Source organism: Protopterus annectens, chromosome 3.part0 (genome assembly GCF_019279795.1).
Source record: "Protopterus annectens isolate FY-2018-M chromosome 3.part0, PAN1.0, whole genome shotgun sequence".
NCBI lineage: Eukaryota > Metazoa > Chordata > Ceratodontiformes > Protopteridae > Protopterus > Protopterus annectens.
This window is the reverse complement of record NC_056731.1, coordinates 902,140,390-902,159,060: the sequence shown is the minus strand read 5'-3', so window position 1 is coordinate 902,159,060 and position 18,671 is coordinate 902,140,390. Positions and strand designations below refer to the sequence as shown.

General features: G+C 40.5%; 1 protein-coding gene across 1 annotated transcript in view; it reads right to left on the bottom strand.

Moving 5' to 3' along the window:
- PRKDC (protein kinase, DNA-activated, catalytic subunit) overlaps positions 1-18,671 on the bottom strand; it is a 4,917,417-nt gene that overhangs the window by 1,420,939 nt on the left and 3,477,807 nt on the right. Inside the window, exons 48-49 of the mRNA XM_044065724.1 lie at positions 6,445-6,569; positions 6,184-6,333 (exon numbers count right to left, since the gene is read on the bottom strand). Coding sequence (XP_043921659.1) covers positions 6,184-6,333; positions 6,445-6,569 — 275 coding nt within the window. The remainder of the gene's footprint in view (positions 1-6,183; positions 6,334-6,444; positions 6,570-18,671) is intronic.

The following is an 18,671-nucleotide window of genomic DNA, read 5'->3' as shown; positions in this document are numbered from 1 at the left end:
GGTTGTATTCTTACATTCTGCTTTTCCCAGGATCATCGTTTTATTCATTTTGTCAAATATCTGCCTGCCCTCCACAAAACCACAATGAACCATATCTATTAATTTTGGCAACACCTTTGCCATTCTTTTAGCTACGATAGACAGACACTTTATAATAATGGATTGAAATTTAAACTGGTCTATATGAAGCAGGGTCAAATGCATCTTCACCAACTTTAGGTAATACAGCCACCGCATCTTTCCTTCAAGATGTCGGTGCTTTCCCTCCTTTCAAACACTATTAAGGAAAATATATCACTTTCTTCTCTCCTGACTTCCAAACTTCCACAAGAATGCCATTTGTTCCTGGAAACTTTCATGCAGAATAATTATACATCACAATCTTTATCTCATCTCAGCCTTCAAAACTGTCACTTGTTCAGTCACATCTCTCTCTACCGTTGGCATATTAAGTCTTCCGTAATTACTCCCATTTGTGCTCTTTCTTGATTTCCACATTTCTCTGCTTTATAGAAAATTTCAAAAAGATCCAATTATCTCAAATACCTCTACAGGATCTCTGGTTATTTTTGTGTTTAGCCTCACTAAGTTTGGTGACAAACCATTCTAATTTCTGTTGCCCAAGTCATTATGCTAAAAGTTTTTGTGCCTGGGAGTTATCAAAATAGTTGCTGAACAGCAATTTTTCTCAACTCATGCATGTTTAAAAACTCTCTTATTTTCTCTTTAACACTCTACAATTGATATTTTTCTTGCTCTGTGAGATTTCCCTTATTTTGCAATACTTTAACCTTTGTCAGCCCCTTCAAATAATTCCTATTACTTCTTTACCATATCTCTCTCTTTCTCTTTCTCCTATTTCTACCGTATTTTTAAACTCCATTTTCATTTTGGCCCACTCGCTATCACTTCTGAAGAAAGTTTTATTTTCCCTAGTAACTCTTGTATAATTTCCACTACCTATTTCTTAAATCCCTCTCTTTTTAACAGATAGATGCGAAAGTGCCAAGGTCTTACTTTTACTTCTTTACCCCTTATTTTTATCTTTGTTTTTATTGGTACATGATCTGAAATACTTATTGCTTGTGTGTCAAAGCTTTCAATTAAATGCACATGTTCCTCTGAAATAGGTCTATCCAGTCTAACCCAGCCATTGCACCCTGGGGAATAATATGGAAATTCTGTAGAGTTTTTACTACTGAATTCACATCTTTCATACCAAATATTTTGATAAATTTGTCAGACATCTACTCTCTTTTGTTATATTTTCCCTTCTATGCCCCCTGATACATCCTCACTATTACAAGTGAAATTCCAGTCCCTCCAATAAGTAATATTCCCTGCTGAAAGCTGACCTCCTAAAATTTTCTTAAGCTCCATAACAGCAGTTTTTGGTGGGATATAAATACGTGCCAGCATAATCCTCATCCCTTTCCAATTGCCAACTACTACCATACATCTACTATTACTCTTTTTTTTCCTCTTTTGTCACTATTGGAGCCCCTCTAGCAATCAGTACTGTTACTGCTGTTTCCCTTTGTCCCTGATATTCTGTTGATATCCATCCAGAAATGTTATCCAAAATGATAATTTCACTGTCATTCTCAGTTTGTGTGCTCACACAAGATGAGCTGAAATTAAGCTGTTGGTTAGTGTGCAGCCATCTTGGAAGTCCAAGTTTCAGATCATCTTAGGCAAAATAATTCATCCTGTAGCAGTAGAAGTACCTGAACTAACCCATAATTTTATTATTGGAAACAACAGGAATAATTTTCCCTCATTTAAGGTCATGTGGAAGGTAGAGGAAGAAGAGAAATATTTAAATGATTTATATATTAAAAACAGCCTTAATGAAGAATAAACAAACCAGCCAAGTGTATAGTGCATCTTGGGCTGTTGGTACAATGATTAAGGTGTTTACCTTACAAACAGAAGGTGCGGGGTTTGATTCTAACAGGGGGTAATTGGCTAGGCTTAAAAATGGTTCACAAGGGCAGTTAGCCTAGTACTAATCTATGAATCTATTACCTCAGAATAAAAATAGGGGAACTCAGCAGTGCTTCTGACACACAATATCAGATCAGTACAAAAAGAAAAGCATTCGCCTAGAAGCTGCAAAAGAAACAACCATATGGATATGGTACATGATAAAAATAACTCCCAAAGGTTAGCAGAATTTTAAAATAACGTACCAGAACACTCCATGTATTAAGTCAGGTAAAGAAGTTACTGACAATACTGAAGAGAACACAATCACAGTTGAAGGCATTGAGCTAAGTACACATCAGTTACCAGCACAAAAAAACGTAGAAACAATGCAAGTATGGACCTGAAAGCAGAAAATCACTTAAGTGAACTCTGTATAATGAAGCAGAATTACACTTAAAATATTCCCTTTGGTACAGCACTCTACAAAAACACACCCAGTAGTAAGCTAATTGTACAATAAAACATTGCAGCCTGAAATTGTTAAAAAAAAAAGCAGGAATAGAGCTGATTAGATTAACTGAATAAGAAAAATATTTGATTAAATAAGGTTGCCAACTTTTCAAATGTCCAAACATGGGACTTTTTTACTGAAATGCGAAAGTTTACAGAACAAATCATGCCCCCAATCAGTGCAAAGGACTGGACTTCACTCTTGTCAAAAAAAAAAAAAAAAAACATTCTTTACAAACTCATTCTTCCAGAAGATGAGTTGTTTAGAACATTTCACGTAATAATTAGGTCCTTCAGATGCAAACTTTTTGTTTTATCCAACTATTAATTGAAATATAGGACATTTGACATTTTTCCCCACAGGACACATCTGCAGAAATAAATAATGCCTTGCACAAAGAGGGACTGGTGGCAACCTTATTATTTATGGGGTGCAATCCAAAGAAATTATGATAGGAGGTTTGAAAAATGCATATTGCGATGATGTGAGGTAGTACCAGCTATGCCAGCAGGAGTAGGGCAGTGCATGTATAATATAAGTCAGCAATGCCAGTTTCGTGAAAGAATTATGTCATTTGAATTTTAAACTGATTTGTACAGATGCTTGTGTTAAAAATGTATTGACAGTGGGTCCTGCTAGACAGAAAAAAATATATACACGTATGTCAGACTGTATTGTTGTAACTGATGAAATGTACATATTTTAACAGAGGATACTGGAAGGAAAGGGGTTAAAGTCAGCCCAGCTAACCTTAAGTAAAATAGCCTGAAATTAAATATCTTGGTTTAGACCATAAAGATTTTATCTAACAGGTTTGAATGCAGCCAGAGACGCAAAGTCTAAAAATCTTGGGCTGAGATCCTGCTTTGTTGTCCTTAGTTGTGAACTAATTGCTACCCTGGGGTACCAGAAAATGGCTTGTTAGTTTCTGCAGGAAGGGTGGAAGTGTTGGAATTGTTTTACAGTTTCCAGATGCTGTAATAAACCTAACTAAAGTTCTGTGTGTATTGTGACATCAGTGCTAGATCCTGGGTCAGTTTCTAGTGAGAGGGAAGTGTGGGAACCACAGTCAGGTAACTAGATGTGATGTCATTCTGTAGCCAGCACTGAAATGATATTTCAGTAATAGTAAGAGATGTGAGGAGTGCACTCTCTTTTCGAGCATGACAAGATATTCATACATTTTCATCTTGCCGGGCTTTAGTAAGTAACTAGGGAACAGCAATTCTCCAGTCAGAAAAATATAGTGAGGTTAGCTAAATGTTGGGGTTTTTTTCTGCATACGAGTCTTTCCATCTATTTTTTTTATATTTTCTGTGATTGAAACTCTGGTGCTTACTGTAAATAGATATTCAGTATTTTCATGTTTTTTATTTATTATTAAACATAGGCCTCCGAAAGACATGTGTGAATGGGCGTGCCTTCGCTGAAGGTTGGGCGTTGGACTGGCAGCTCGGCGCCATAAAAAAATAGACTGCCAATCATTAGTGGACTGGAGTTCTGCTGTGCCGACCCCTAACCGGGAAAAGCCGAAAAGACAAACATTAAATATATCCAAACCTTTCATTGTGGCTGGTCTTTTAGAAAACATTTAACCTTTGAGAGCACTTACATTTATTCAGTGGCACTGTGGCTCCATATTCCTGAAAGTCTTGCTGCTTGGTTAAACACTACCATTTGTAGAAGTATTAATTTTACCAAGTATAATTGGGTACACTGGTAAGAGCCTTAAAGAAGCTGGTTTTGGGTGTTCTGGTGGTAGCAAATCTACCTTATAGTCCGGGTAGAGTGGGTAGGCTGAGCCAGCCATTCCCAGGTGGGTGTGGGAGAGACTGTGAGTATGTAAATCAAATCTCAGACTGAGTGAGTGTGCATGCTTGTGTGCGTGTGTGTATATGACAGCTACTTTGAACAGGGACACAGAGCATTGATTTCACAGAGAGAGTGATGGAGGATTTGGCTTTGAATACACAGCCAAGGACTCAGCTCTACAGTGGTCAGTGGGGAGTCTTATTTGGGGCCTGGACAGAAAGCCAAGTACCAGGACTGGAGTGTGCATACTCTCTGTGCTCTTAAAGGAAAATGTACTTGGTACACACAGCTGCATCGGAAAATAGTGTGTTTATTTTTCTCACAGTGAATGTTCCCCCACCAGTGTCAGTGATGAGGATTGAGACTCCTTGATCACCAGCCCAGCGAAGGGATGTCACACACAGTGTATGTAGAATTCCAAAGTTTACATCAACCTAAAACTAAGAGATCCAACAGCAGGGAACTGTAAACAGCAGATGTGTACTGAAAATAAGAATTTAACCAATAAGAATGATTTTTACCAGTGCAATAAAAAGGTACAAAACAAAATATAGGTAAAGTCCTAAACTACTTTCTTCAACATCAACTTTATTGCAGAATTTATAATCTAAGCTCTTTATAAAAAAGCAGCAACAAATAATACTTCATACCAAATGAATAAATACAACTAATGCTAAAGACAATAAATGCTACGTTACAAGTTAGTACTTCAGGTTATATATAGTGCATCAATTAAAATTCTACTTGATAAATAAATGATTCACAAAAACTCATGATACAATCCATAAAATCCATAAGGCAGTCAACATCAAAGCATTGGCTCCCACAATCCAACAACCAAGTCCACCTGAAAACAACAGGAAAAAGAAGGAAAATGTCTAACTATACATATAAAACAACAATGCTCAATATATGGTACAGAATGCTATTACACAGCTACAGCAAGCATCAGTAAAGTCACAGAGGGAAACCCAAATCAGAAATGGCATCCTCTGTAAATACTCCTTGGTACTTAACATTTCCAACATAAAAGCTACTTTCAACCTAGAGCACTTCATGGTACTCCTTGTCACTCCACAGCTTTCAACATTTGCCAAAGCATCATGGCACACCATGGCACTCTATATTCTCTAAAGAATAGCATTCTCTGCAAAACAGTCCTCAGCACTTCACACTTTCCATTCCCATTGAACAATGGTGCTAGTTCTCATACTTCACAAGGCACCAAGTAATGTATACACTGATGACAAAATGAAACATAGCCATGAGTGAAAACAGACAAACAAACCTAAGCTCTAAACCAAAACAACATCTGCTGGTGGCCATCTACCACCACCTTTGGACATGTTATTTAAAACAGAATACTTAAGTAAACGAGGATCCAAAGCAACATCAATGTTTGAGTGAGGAAAAAAGTAAAAAAAAACTGAAGACTATTTGTTTAGAGCTGACTTTTGCACAGGAAGACTTAAAAATTGAAGAATCATTACCAGTGCATGCTCAAGAGAAAGCTGAATCTTCTACTTTGAAGCAAACAAGTAAGGAGAATGACCCAAATAAAGCAGACCTACAGAGGAGCCATACTAACTTCAAAAAGGGGTCAATGGGAAGTCATCACCATAGTGACAGCAAAGAAGATTGTAGAAGTGGTAGTGGAAGATTATAAAGACCAAGGTGAAACTACTATTTATCTTTGTTTTGGTTCTTTTTGCAATGTTTTGGTGACACTTTTTTTTTTTACTCTGTGTACAAGCAAATACTGTGCAGGCTTTTAAAATAAGCATAAATATATAAACGTACATGCTTAAATATGCTGACTACATGTAGAGGCAATCAATTCAAACATATATCACAATACAAACATTGAATGACAATCTATAATGAAGCACATTACAGTTCTATAGTACTGTGAAGCTATGTCATATGTATACCTGTGATTCATTAGCCGGACGAACTCCTTGCTTTTCAATTGTATGTAAAGGTCAGGAATTGCTTCAGCACGACAAAGGATTACTTCAAGGCAGTGAATCTTCAACACCCCATGCATTTTTGGTAACATGAAAAACACAATATTCAGGAACCTTTCAAAGCAGAGAACAATAATTATTTCTGTCCATTTTCTTACCTTTTAGAATAACAAAACAGCATCTCTACAAGCTGCTGCAACATCTAGCATTTTTTTTAAACTTTACCTGTCTGCAAGGGGAGGGAAGTTCTTGACAACTTTACTCAAGCACATGATAAATCTGTCTTCTTTGGATGTTTGAAGTTGTTTTAGTGCTTTAACTGTGTAGTCAAAGAGTGGCCCTTCACTTATCTGTAATACAAAAGTGTAAATGATAAACATAACAGTATACTGTAACAACAAAGCAAAAAACTACGGAAAGTGCACTGCAGTGAATACATCAGCAGACCGACTTTACAACTCATTTTTGTAGATGTGACATTCATTGCGAGTGTGTAAGTGTCATTCATTGAGTGTGTAACAGTCAGGGCAAAATAACATCTCAACATTAATTTTAAACTAAGCAATGTCTGTTCTGCTAATAGAAAACAAAATGTGAAGCCTCATCTGTGTATACCGATCTTCCAAAAAACAGATTCAATTGCAATTTGGATAGGCTCTTGGTAGTACAACAAACTAACATGCTCAGACATGTTAACACTTTTTCGAGACTATTTTAAACATGATTTTATGAAAGCATGCCATCACATATCTGAGCTGTACAGCATTATGAGGATGAGGAAAGTACAGTTTTGTACCTACCATAAATGTAGATGTCCGATACGTATGCAACTGCAGTCCTGACATATGGGTTTGTCCTGCCTCAAGCAGCCCTTCGGTCGGCCGGATTCCAAAGTCTGGGTCCGGCGTCGGCTGATGTCGCCCTTTCCCCGACGTCAGAGCGCCTGGGGTATAAAAGCGTCAGCTGACACCATCTTCTTCAGTCTTTCTTGCCCCAGATGCCAGGTGCCCTCTAAGGAAGGCTAAATTTTGAAAATACAGAAAAAATTCCAGACAAGTACAACAACATAAAAACAAATACACCATAAAAGATTACCCCAGGTAGCTAAAATGAGGGGTAGAAACCCAAAAGAATACCACAGAGGGGTAGGTGGGAGGGAAAACCTGACTGCAGTTGCATACCTATCGGACATCTACATTTATGGTAGGTACAAAACTGTACTATGTCCTTCAAGGATGCAACTGCAGTCCTGACATATGGGTTGAATACCATAGCCAACCTGGGGGTGGTAGGCACTAAGACAAAGATGGCGTAGCTAAAATGCCCTGCAGGACTGCAGAAGCAAACCCTGCTCTGGATCTGGAATATAAAGGCAGGTTGTAATGTTTGGAAAATGTATGCACGGAGCTCCATGTAGCAGCTTCTAAAATGTCCTTTGTTGCCACTCCTCTTAAAAGGCTGTGGAGGTGGCTGTAGCTCTGGTGGAATGTGGCCTGATGTCAGCTGGCACAGTTTTTCCATGAAAAGAGTAGCAGAATCGAATGCAATTTCCAATCCATTTAGAAATTATCTGTTTGGAAATTGCTTTTTCCTGCAATCCAGCAGCGAAAGCTACAAAAAGCTGGTCAGATTTTCTGAAAGACTTTGTTCTGTCCAAGTAGTAGCGCAACTGTCTGTGTATGTCCAAGGTGTGCAGAAGTCTCTCCTTTATTTTGAGGATTGGGAAAGAAGGTAGGCAGGTGAATAGCTTGATTCAGGGACACCCTGGATACCACCTTTGGCATGGATGACGGATTGGTTCTCAAAGAAACTCTGTCCTGATGAAAAATGAGAAATGGTTGTATTGCCATAAGGGCCTGTAGCTCAGAGACTCTTCTTGCTGAGGTTACTGCCAGAAGGAAAGCTGTCTTCCAAGACAGAAATTGCAACTCTGAAGATGCTGCTGGTTCAAAGGGAGGAATAGTTAATTTTTCCAGCAGGAAGTTGAGGTCCCATGCAGGCACTGGTGGTTTCCTTGGAGGGTTGATTTTCTTTATACCTCTTAGAAACTGTCTTAGCAATGGGTGAGAAAATACAGGCGGATCAGTGTTATATTTGGCAGATATTGCTGAAGCATGTATTTTTATGGAAGAATATGAAAGGCCATTGTGGAGCATTTCAGCCAAATATTCTAGGATCTGTGGAATGCTCATCACTGATGGGTCATGACCCTTTTTGCTGTTCCAGATAAGAAATCTCTTCCATTTTGCTGAGTATGTTTTTCTAGTGGAAGGTCTGCGCGCCTCCAGGATGATATCTTTTACCCTTATGGAAAGTGTATCCTGAGGAATAGTCATGGAATCTTCCAAGCTGTCAGCTTCAATGTTTTCAAGCTGGGGTGTAGTGTCCTGTAATTGTGCTGTGTCAGAAGAAGTGGCCATTGAGGAAGGAGCCACGGATTGGTGTGTCAAGCTCCGTAGCAGTGGGTACCCGTGTTGTCTTGGCCAGTCTGGAGCTATCAGTATGACTTTCGGTTGCTCTGTCTTGATCTTTAGTAACACCTTGGTCATCAAAGGAAGAGGTGGGAAGGCATATAGTGTTAGAGAGTTCCAACTGAAGGAGAGAGTGTCCACCTTCCATGCTTGAGGATGGTATGTCCTTGTGCAAAACTTTTTCAGATGGTGATTGAGGTGGGAGGCAAAAAGATCTATGTCCGGCCTTCCCCATGCTTGAGTTATTTGTAAGAAAATGTCTGGATGCAACATCCATTCGTGTGGATCCATGATGTTTCTGCTTAGGCTGTCTGCCAGAACATTGTCCTTCCCTGGTACAAACTGGGATTGTAGCTCTATTTTCAATTGTAGGGAAATATCCCAGAGATTTATTGCCAGTCTGCAAAGAGGGTAGGAATGGGTACCTCCTTGCTTGTTTATGTACCACATAACTATGGTATTGTCTGTCTTTATTAGTAGATGGCCCTGATGCATGAACTTTTCGAAGGCCTTGATTGCATGTATCACTGCCAGCATTTCTTTTTGGTTGATGTGCAGGTGCTTTTCTTTTTGTGTCCATTGTCCTTGAATGCATCTGCCCTCCATGTGCGCCCCCCATCCATGGTCTGAGGCGTCTGTTATGGTTTGACTTGTATGAGGCTTGCTGAAAGGCAGACCTTTGTTTATCTGGCTTGCTTGAGCCCACCACAGAAATTCCTTTTGAAGGCATGGAATGAGTGGGATCAATGCGTCCAGGCTGTGGCTGTGTTGAGACCATAGACATTTTAGATACCATTGTAGTTTCCTCATATGCAGCCTTGCATGTGGAATCAGAAGAATGCAAGATGCCATGAAACCCAGGGCCTGCAGGATTTTCCTTGCAGTCATCTGGGTGTGTGTTATAATTTTCTGAAGTATTCTGGTAATTGTTTTTGTTTTGTCAGAAACGCCATCTGGGTGTTTGTGTCCAGTGTGGCACCCAGGAAAGGTATTTGTTGGGATGGTACGACACTTGATTTCTGAATATTGACTGTGTATCCCAAGGCCTGCAGTAGGTGAATGACATAGTCCAAGTTTTTTAACAAGGCTTGTTGGCTGTCCGCTTGTATAAGGCAGTCGTCCAGGTAAGGGTATATTTGTATCCCCTGAAGTCTGCAATGTGCAATTACTGATGCCAGGCATTTCATGAACACTCTGGGCAGTAGATAAGCCAAAGGGCAATGCTGAGAATTGATAATGCTCTGAGCCTGCAAGAAATCTGAGGTATCTTCTGCAACTTTGTCTGATTGGGACATGCAGGTATGCCTCCTTGAGGTCCAGAGTTACCAGCCAAAACCCCTTGCCCAGCATGGGAAGGAGTTGCTGTAAAGTCAGCATTTTGAATTTTGGCACAATAAGGTAAGTATTCAGTGCGGACAAGTCCAGAATGGGTCTCCATTGGTTTTCTTTTCTTGGAACAAGGAACGGTCTTGAATAAAATCCTTGGCCTTGTTCTGCAGAAGGAACCTTTTCTATTGCTCTTATTTGAAGTAGGTTTGTTATTTGTTTGAGTGCCTCTGCCCTTTGATTTGGTGGCAGGTTTGGCCTGCCATGTCTTGTTGGTAGTGTATGAAAATGGAATTTGTATCCTTTGTCTATTATGTCCAGTATCCATTTGTCCTTTGTAATATTGTGCCAATTTTGTGAGAATAGAGATAATTTTCCGCCCAAAGGTGCTTCTAATTGAGCCCTGGATGGCGGAATCAAAGTCAAGTCATTGAGATTGTCCCTGCGGAGCAGTGGAAGATCCTGCCCCACCTCTCTGGTTCGGAGGCTGCCATTGACGTCCTCTGTAGGAGCCTCGAGTTTGCCCTCTACCTCTGCCACGTCTGTTTTTGCCTCTTTGAAATTTGTCTGTGTCTGAAAAGGACCAATGCTTAGAAGGGCAATTCCTGCTGAATGTTGGAGGCTGTACCTGGAGGAAATCTTTGACTGTTTGCACTGATTTTCCCTTTTCCTCTATTTTCTTTAAAACCTCTTGTGCAGTAGCACCAAATAGCTTATGTTTCTCTAGTGGTGCGTCCAAAAGCTTAATTTTCACATGGTCTGGCAATGTTTGTTCCTTTAACCAAGCATGTCTGCGTATAACAGCACCTGTCATTGCTGCTCTACATGAAGCGTCCAATGCATCATATCCACACTGTAGGAAATGGTTGCTAACCTGCTGAGTATTATGAACCAATTCCTGTAACCCCTTTCTATCTAATGGTTCAGGGGAAGCCAATTTCTTTTGCAAGTCATCCAACATGTATCCCTGATACTGAATCATATGAAATTGACAATTTAATGCTTGCATAGAAAGGGTGGAAGATGTATATACTTTCTTGCCCCACCTTTCTAAAGCCCTAGAATCTCTTTCCGAAGGAAGTGGATTCTTAGCAGTAGTGGAGGAAACCCCTTTAGGCCCCTGAGAAATAGTTTCAGGGTCAGCAGTATGGCCCTTGTACAGAAATTGATGTGTGTCTGGGACCCTGTCGTACCTGTCTGGCTTGACAGGAGCAGGGGAGGAGTCAGGAAACACTAGATTCTAAGTACACATCATCTAAAACATTTAAAACTGGAGGAATAGCTAAGGTTCTATGCTGAGGTAGCTTTAAAAATTCCCTTAACCTTTTCCTGGAATCTGGGTATTCTTGGCCTTGCCATTTGAAGTGTTCCCTCATGGAATGAAGCGTTTCCCCAAAGGAAACTCCTCAGGAGGAGAAGCAGAGGGAATGGATTCCTCTACATCAGAATCCTCGTAGGCCGGGAAGGCCTCCTCCTGGTAGTCTGAATGTGCAGAATCATCTGAGGCCTCATCGGAGGACTGGGGATCTACCTGCTCAACCCTAGGCCTCTTGACAGAAGGCGGCTGAGAGCCTCTATCTGGATGTGGCTGAGAACCTCTAATTAAAGAAATAAGGTCCTCAGCTAAACTTAAAATTTGAGAACCAGAAGTGGATCCCAGAGAAACAGATCTTGGAGGGAGAGACTTAGCCTGTTTGGCAGCCTTAGCACGTGTGTAGGCCTTAATGGACATAGACACTGGAGGCCTGGCAGCCCCGCGTGCTGGAGTAGTCTTATCCACCAAAATGGTGTTAGAAATATCCTGGGCTACGGTCTCAGAGGGTTGAACAGAAACCGGCACCGAGCTGGCCTCCGGTACCGAAGTAACCGGTGGGGCAGTGTCGTCGGTCTGTAGCGGTTGTGAAACCGGCTCAGAAGAGACCGAGGCACTCGCGGTAGGCCTAAGCGTGGTGTCGGCCGAGACCGTGGACCGCGGGTGTCGGTCCTTATCCTTCCGTTTTTTAGGTAAATGTGCTGTCGGAAGCTCCGACGGCATGATACAACAGAAATCTTCCCCAAAATAATCCTGTGCAAACTCTGTCCAACGCCTAAGAGTGCATTTATTGAAAGAAGCACAAGCTGTACAGGCCGAGACTTTGTGTTCTGGGCCTAGGCAGGGTAAGCAGTAAGAGTGGAAATCCTTATGAGGTATTTCTTTCCCACAAGTTAAACAATTATTAACTTTTACAGTTTTATCTGACATCGGCTGAGGCAAGAAAAGGTCCCCAACGGGGTACTTAGCTTTTTTGAAGACTTCAGTAGCTGAAAACACAGGATCTGGTCGACCGGCATTTGCAAACTGCTTCTGCTTCGGGTGCCGCGCGGCAAGAAAGACTGAAGAAGATGGCGTCGGCTGACACTTTTATACCCCAGGCGCTCTGACGTCGGGGAAAGGGCGACATCAGCCGACGCCGGACCCAGACTTTGGAATCCAGCCAACCGAAGGGCTGCCTGAGGCAGGACAACCCATATGTCAGGACTGCAGTTGCATCCTTGAAGGACATCATTCCTTATTCTGAGTCTTAAAAATCTTATGTTCTATGCTGTTCCACATTAAAAGGGTCTAAAAACATTTTTAACAGTTATCCATGTTAATTATTATTTAATCATACAAATTCAAAATAACTTTTGTGAGGATGAATCAATTAACTATGCTTTGAGCTTCCCATCTATGTGTGGTTAGTGCTCCACATTTTGACCATTTGCTACTCATTTTGGACAGGAAAGGTTGAAAGTTATGGATGCACATTTAGTCAAAGTAAAATGTCATCTCAGCAGTAATCTTACATAAATCAGCAGATGAAAATTCAGCTCAAAGAAGCAGGACATTGCTGACAGAAATACTCTTTTAGAACACTGAATATCTTTCCCCATCAGCCTGAATAAGCATCAGTTTTAATCAAAGCCAAAGTGTTCCTTGTCACTGGAGTGGGTCAATGAATTCCGTACAGCAATCAATAATTCCTTTACTTCTAAGCAAGTACGAGTTGAAGCAAAGATGCAGGTCATCTGCAGAAAGTGGGCGAGGACAATATTTTGGATAACTGGAACATATGGGATATGTGGTGAATACTGTGCTTATAAATGAAACCAAGTGTAACTGGCAATCACTATTAACACATTCAAGCTGATAACACCTTTTTGCAGACTTCCAGTTAACATCCATAGCTCTTTATGTCATCCAAACATTTTTTGGGTCTGGCTTCTTTAACTAATCGACTTACCAACTAATAATAGACAGTATTAGACAGAGCAAGGGACTTGTTAACAAAATAACACAAACTGTTAAACTGTGATGTTCTTGAGTAGACAAATTAATCAAAGTTTGCTACTTATTCATATTTTCATATTTATGTTCATGTCTTCATAAATGAGAGACCTACATGCTATTGAGGGGTATGTTCTGAAGTGCTACAGTGGGAGACAGGAAAAGTCATTGTCAATGTCCATTTATATCACACCATACTGGAGATATCTCTGCATTTGTTAATTATGGAAATGAGCAATATCTCCATATATATTTAACACTTCAAAAACAAGTGATTTACAAACTATTGCATGGCATCAGGTGAAACCTTAGATGTTGAATAAAACTGCCAATAATATTTGCACTAAGTTGCACATCTTGAGATATTCTGTGTTACTTATATTGTCAATCCTAAAATTGTGCATTTGTTTTCATTTTTCTGTAAATATCTCAAACATTCAATCGGAGAGAAAGTTCTTGTCATGTTAAAGCTTGTCTAGTTTAAAGATGTTCTAACAATATATGCCTACATTATACAATGTCCAAGATATGCCAAATTGTTTGGGAAAGTTTAGCAAAAAACATAGTTCTATGCTTGTGTCATTATAATGTATTATAGTATTTATAGAGAAAGTATCAATGCAATATTATTATTGTAAAGAATACTTCTTACTAATAACATTGCTATTTGTACATGTATAACAGCTTTTACTGTTCCCAAAAAATTCACATTTATGTTATGCGGTTTACTTACATTTTTAACAAAATCCTCTGGAATGCAAGGATGTGTGCAGGCGGCTAGAGGCGTGACATTCTATACCTCACAAGTTTTAATGAGTTTAATCCCCTATTAAATATTTAGGTTTTATCACTCTGCATATTGTTTACAAGCAGGCAAAGTAATATTAAATGCAACAATTAGCAGTGCTCACATTGCCCTTAAGGTTACAACATTTTTAATATAGTAACCTAATTTTAGTCTGGGATGTTTGTATAACAGACAATCTGACAATATCTGTAAGCCTACAGTTTTAACTCTTGCTGTACAACTCAGTTTCACTGCAACTATTCACTGAAAAATTTTAAGAGAATTGGCATGCAACTCAAGTTCTGAGTAGCTTTATATTACATTCTACAATGGATGACACTACTTTATGTTTCTTTAACGTAATATTAATTATACTCATCAGATGGCTTAACTACATTTGTTCAATGAATAACTGGCTGAGTGGATGAAGTTCAAGAATTTAATATCATGGAGCTTCATCTCAATATATTGCATCATGGCTTCCAAGATGGCTCACGCTGAATAACAGCTCGACTCTAGCTCTCCCAGTGTGAAAAAAGAAACTCAACTGAGAAGGCCAGTCGATTTTTGTGTTTATGGATGCATTTCATTAACTGGCTAGTAAGTATACTGCCTGGATGCCAGGAAAATAATAGAGAGCAACTGGAAAAAAAAATCACCTACAAAAGGTGAAAAACTCACTGCAGCTGTTCAGCAAAAAGTAATGCAACCACCAGATATGACTTCCAGTAACCTATAGGAAGATACAAGACAACTGCACAAAGACCTGGTTAAAATAAACGAAACACTGATGGAGTATATCAGCAAAACATCAAAAGGCTGGAAAAAAATGGAAGAAGCTTTAAACAGACATTCAGATGAGATGATAAAGCTGCAAAATTATAGGTTGAAATGAAGAAAAGGCTGGCTGAATATGAGATTTCTCAGGAATAGACGTTTCAAAAAATAACAGAATTGGAGGACAGAGCATGTAGGGAAAACCTCAGATTTTCAGCTATATCAGAGAAGCTGGAAGGAACAGAGCATTAATTTCATGAATGCACAAATAAGCAACTGGACTGGTACTCCAGGGCAGGAGTTCTTAGTTGAAAGGGCACATCGTGTGTATCCTCCGAACCTGGCTATAAGAAAGCAACCTAGACCATTAACAGTAAAGATGCAATCGCACCAGCAGAAGGAGTTGATTCTGACAAGACTGTGGCAGACAGACAAAATACTAAAAGTGGGAGACACCAGAGTGTTTGCAGAGAATGATTACTTATTGTATACCAAACAGAAGTAAGAGTAAACTCATTCCACTTTTCAGGGAATGTCGAGATGCAGGTGTGAGATTCAAACTGTTCTACCCAGCTGTCTTCAAGGTATTCTTACCTGGAGTGACAAAATCATTTTTGATGAAGTATATGCTTAGCAGGAAATACAAAAGTTTCCCCAACAAAAAGTTTGTTGTGAAACAAACAGATTCTGCTTCCTGTTCTTCTGGTAATACAGACCAGAGATACTGCACCTGTGAACCTTTTCCACTGTTTAAATGAAAAAAATGTTGGAGAGAAGGAAGGGAGCAAGAGAGTTGACTAGAATAATCAACAGTACATTGGAAATGAAGTAGAGACAGGATTTGGGAAAAGGAGATGAACAGTAATAAAACAGTAACTTAATTTGGGATTACAATGCAGTAGTTATACTTGTGAAATATGAAAGTATAGTTGTGTACAGTTATCATAAATGTAAATGTCCGAGTGTTCTCACTACTGCAATCTTAACCATTGGGTTTATCCATGCTGTGGTAGCCCTCAGTCAGTCTGAACACCAGAGTCAAGGTTTCATGCGTCGGCTGCTGTCACTTGCTGGGTGACGTCAGGTCGTCCAAGCTATATAGGAGAGCAGGCAACGCCATTACCTCAGTTTTTCTTGGCTTAACCAACCAAAGAAGTCCAATTTTAATAATTATTAGTAGTCCTGGGATCAGAGACCCCCACAGAAATATGCGTCTTTCTAAGGACAGCAGATATCAGGGGGAAGGAAGGAGGGAAAGCATGACTGCAGCAGTGAGAACACTTAACATCTACATTTATGTTGTGTACACAACTGTACTATGTTTGACGTTTCTCACTGCTGGAGTCTTAACCATTGGAAAGATTCCCAAAGCAGAGGAGAAGGGTGGAAGGTTGATAGACATTTAAGATTGGGAGAGCATGCCGAGCAGAATTGCAGAGGCAAACCCAGCACTAACTTTTGAAAAAAGATTCAGATGGTAATGCTTGGTGAAGGTGTGGACTGAAGTCCATGTGGCAGTTTCCAGGATGTCATTGGTGGGTACCCCTCTAAGAAATGCTGTGGAAGTAAAGGTTGCCCTAGTGGAATGGGTTCTGATGGTCCTGGGGGTGATTTTCCATGCAAGGAGTAGCAAAATTGGATGGAGAGTGCTATCCATTTGGAAATGGTCTGTTTGGATATTGGTTTCCCCTGTGCCCCTGTTTTAAAGCTGACCAAGAGCTGGTCAGTTTTCCTGTATGTCTTTGTACGATCCAGATAAAATCTGAGTTGCCTGTGCACATCCAAAGAATGCAGTGTCCTTTCCCCCTTGTTCTGAGGGTTAGGGAAGAAGGTGGGCAGGTGGATGGTCTGGTTGAGGGTAACATCCAAAACCACCTTTGGCATGAAGGAGGGGTTGGTTCTCAGGGAGACCCTGTCTGCATGGATGATGATGATAAAGCTTGAAGCTCTGACACTCTCCTGGGGGACGTACTATCCAGGAGAAAGGCAGTCTTCCAAGAGACGTACTTTAATTCTGAGGATGTTGCAGGCTCGAAGGGGGGCAGAGTAAGCTTTTCTAAAACATAGTTCAGATCCCAGCCTGGGGTGGGCTGTCTTCAAGGAGGCTTGATATTAGAGTCTCCTCTATGGAATTGTTTGATAAGAGGGTGGGAGAACAATGACTGTTCTGTATCAAAATGTGCCAAGATAGCGGAGGCATGGATCTTTATGGAGGAGAAGGAGAGACCCTTAAGAATCTCAGCCAGATAATCTAGAATAAGAGGAATGGAGGGTAGATGAATGTCTGCCCCCTTGGACTGGCTCCAGAAGCAGAATCTTTTACATTTTTCAGAGTAAGATTTTCTGGTGCTGGGCCTTCTGTCTTCTGTGATGATGTCAAGGACTTCCTTGCTTAGCATAGATAAAAAAAAACAAAAAGCAGTCTTCGTGCCCAAACTGTCACTGATAACCAAAGGAAAGGCACAAGATATCAGCAAGTAAAAGTTTAATGACACTCCACGCTTAGCATAGATTCCTTGTTGGTTATGGCAGAATAAGCCATGCTGAGAGCTTGAGTGTCTGAAGGTCTGGGTGAAGCACTGTCCCCCCCCCCGGGACAGCAGGTGAGGTATTAGAGATAGCTACCAGGGGGGGCTGAAGAGAGAGGCTGCGCAGCAGTGGGTACCAATGCTGCCTTGCTTTTGTTTTTCCTCCCTTATCTTGATTAATACTTTTGGAATGAGTGGAAAGTACAGTTGTGTATCTACCATAAATGTAGATGTTCGAGAGTATTCACTGTTGTAGTCATTACTCTTGGGTTATCTTGCTGGCAGGCTACCTGCAGTCGGCCAGAATTCCAAAGTCTAGGTCCAGCGTCAGTTGCTGTTGCCTCTTCCCTGACATCAGTGCGCCAGGGGTATAAAAGATGCAGCCGACGCCATTTTCTTCAGTTTTTCTTGCCCCAGATGTCAGGTGCCCCTAAACTGGAAGGCTGAAAGAATATGCCAATAAAAATACATGCACAAAAATAACATGTCCTTCATCTACAAGCAAATACACCAAGAAGGTTGTATAGGATAGAGAAGTGCAGATAAGCCCCAGCAAGTAAAAGGGGGATGGTCGGTGGGTAACCTGGACTGCAACAGTGAATACACTTGAACATCTACATTTATGGTAGGTACACAACTGTACTATGTTCATCATGTTTCACTGTTGCAGTCATTACTCTTGGGTTGAATCCCAAAGCTGGGGTAGGGAGGCTGGGCTAAACAGGATTAGGAGAGGCTATGAGGCCCTGTAGAACTGCAGTGGCAAAGCCTGCTCTGGACTTAGAGTAAAGAGGTAAGTGGTAGTGCTTTGTGAAGGTGTGCACTGAACTCCAAGTTGCAGCCTCTAAGATATATTTGGTTGGTATTCCTCTGAGGAAGGCTGCTGAAGTGGCTGCTGCTCTGGTGGAATGAGGCCTAATGTCCTTAGGCACTGATTTCCCATGTTGAAAATAGCAGAAATGGATGCAATGGCGTATCCATTTAGAAATAGTCTGTTTTGAGATAGCCTTTCCTTGTGAACCTGCAGCATATGACACAAGTTGCTCAGTTTTTCTGAAAGCTTTAGTTCTGCCCAAGTAGAATCTTAACTGCCTGTGTATGTCCAAAGAATGCAGAATTTTCTCACCCTTGTTCTGTGGATTAGGATAAAAGGTTGGCAAGTGAATGGTTTGGATGAAGGCCACACTGGACACCACCTTAGGCATAAATGTAGGGTTAGTCCTCAGAGAAAACCTGCCTGGATGGAAAATGATGAA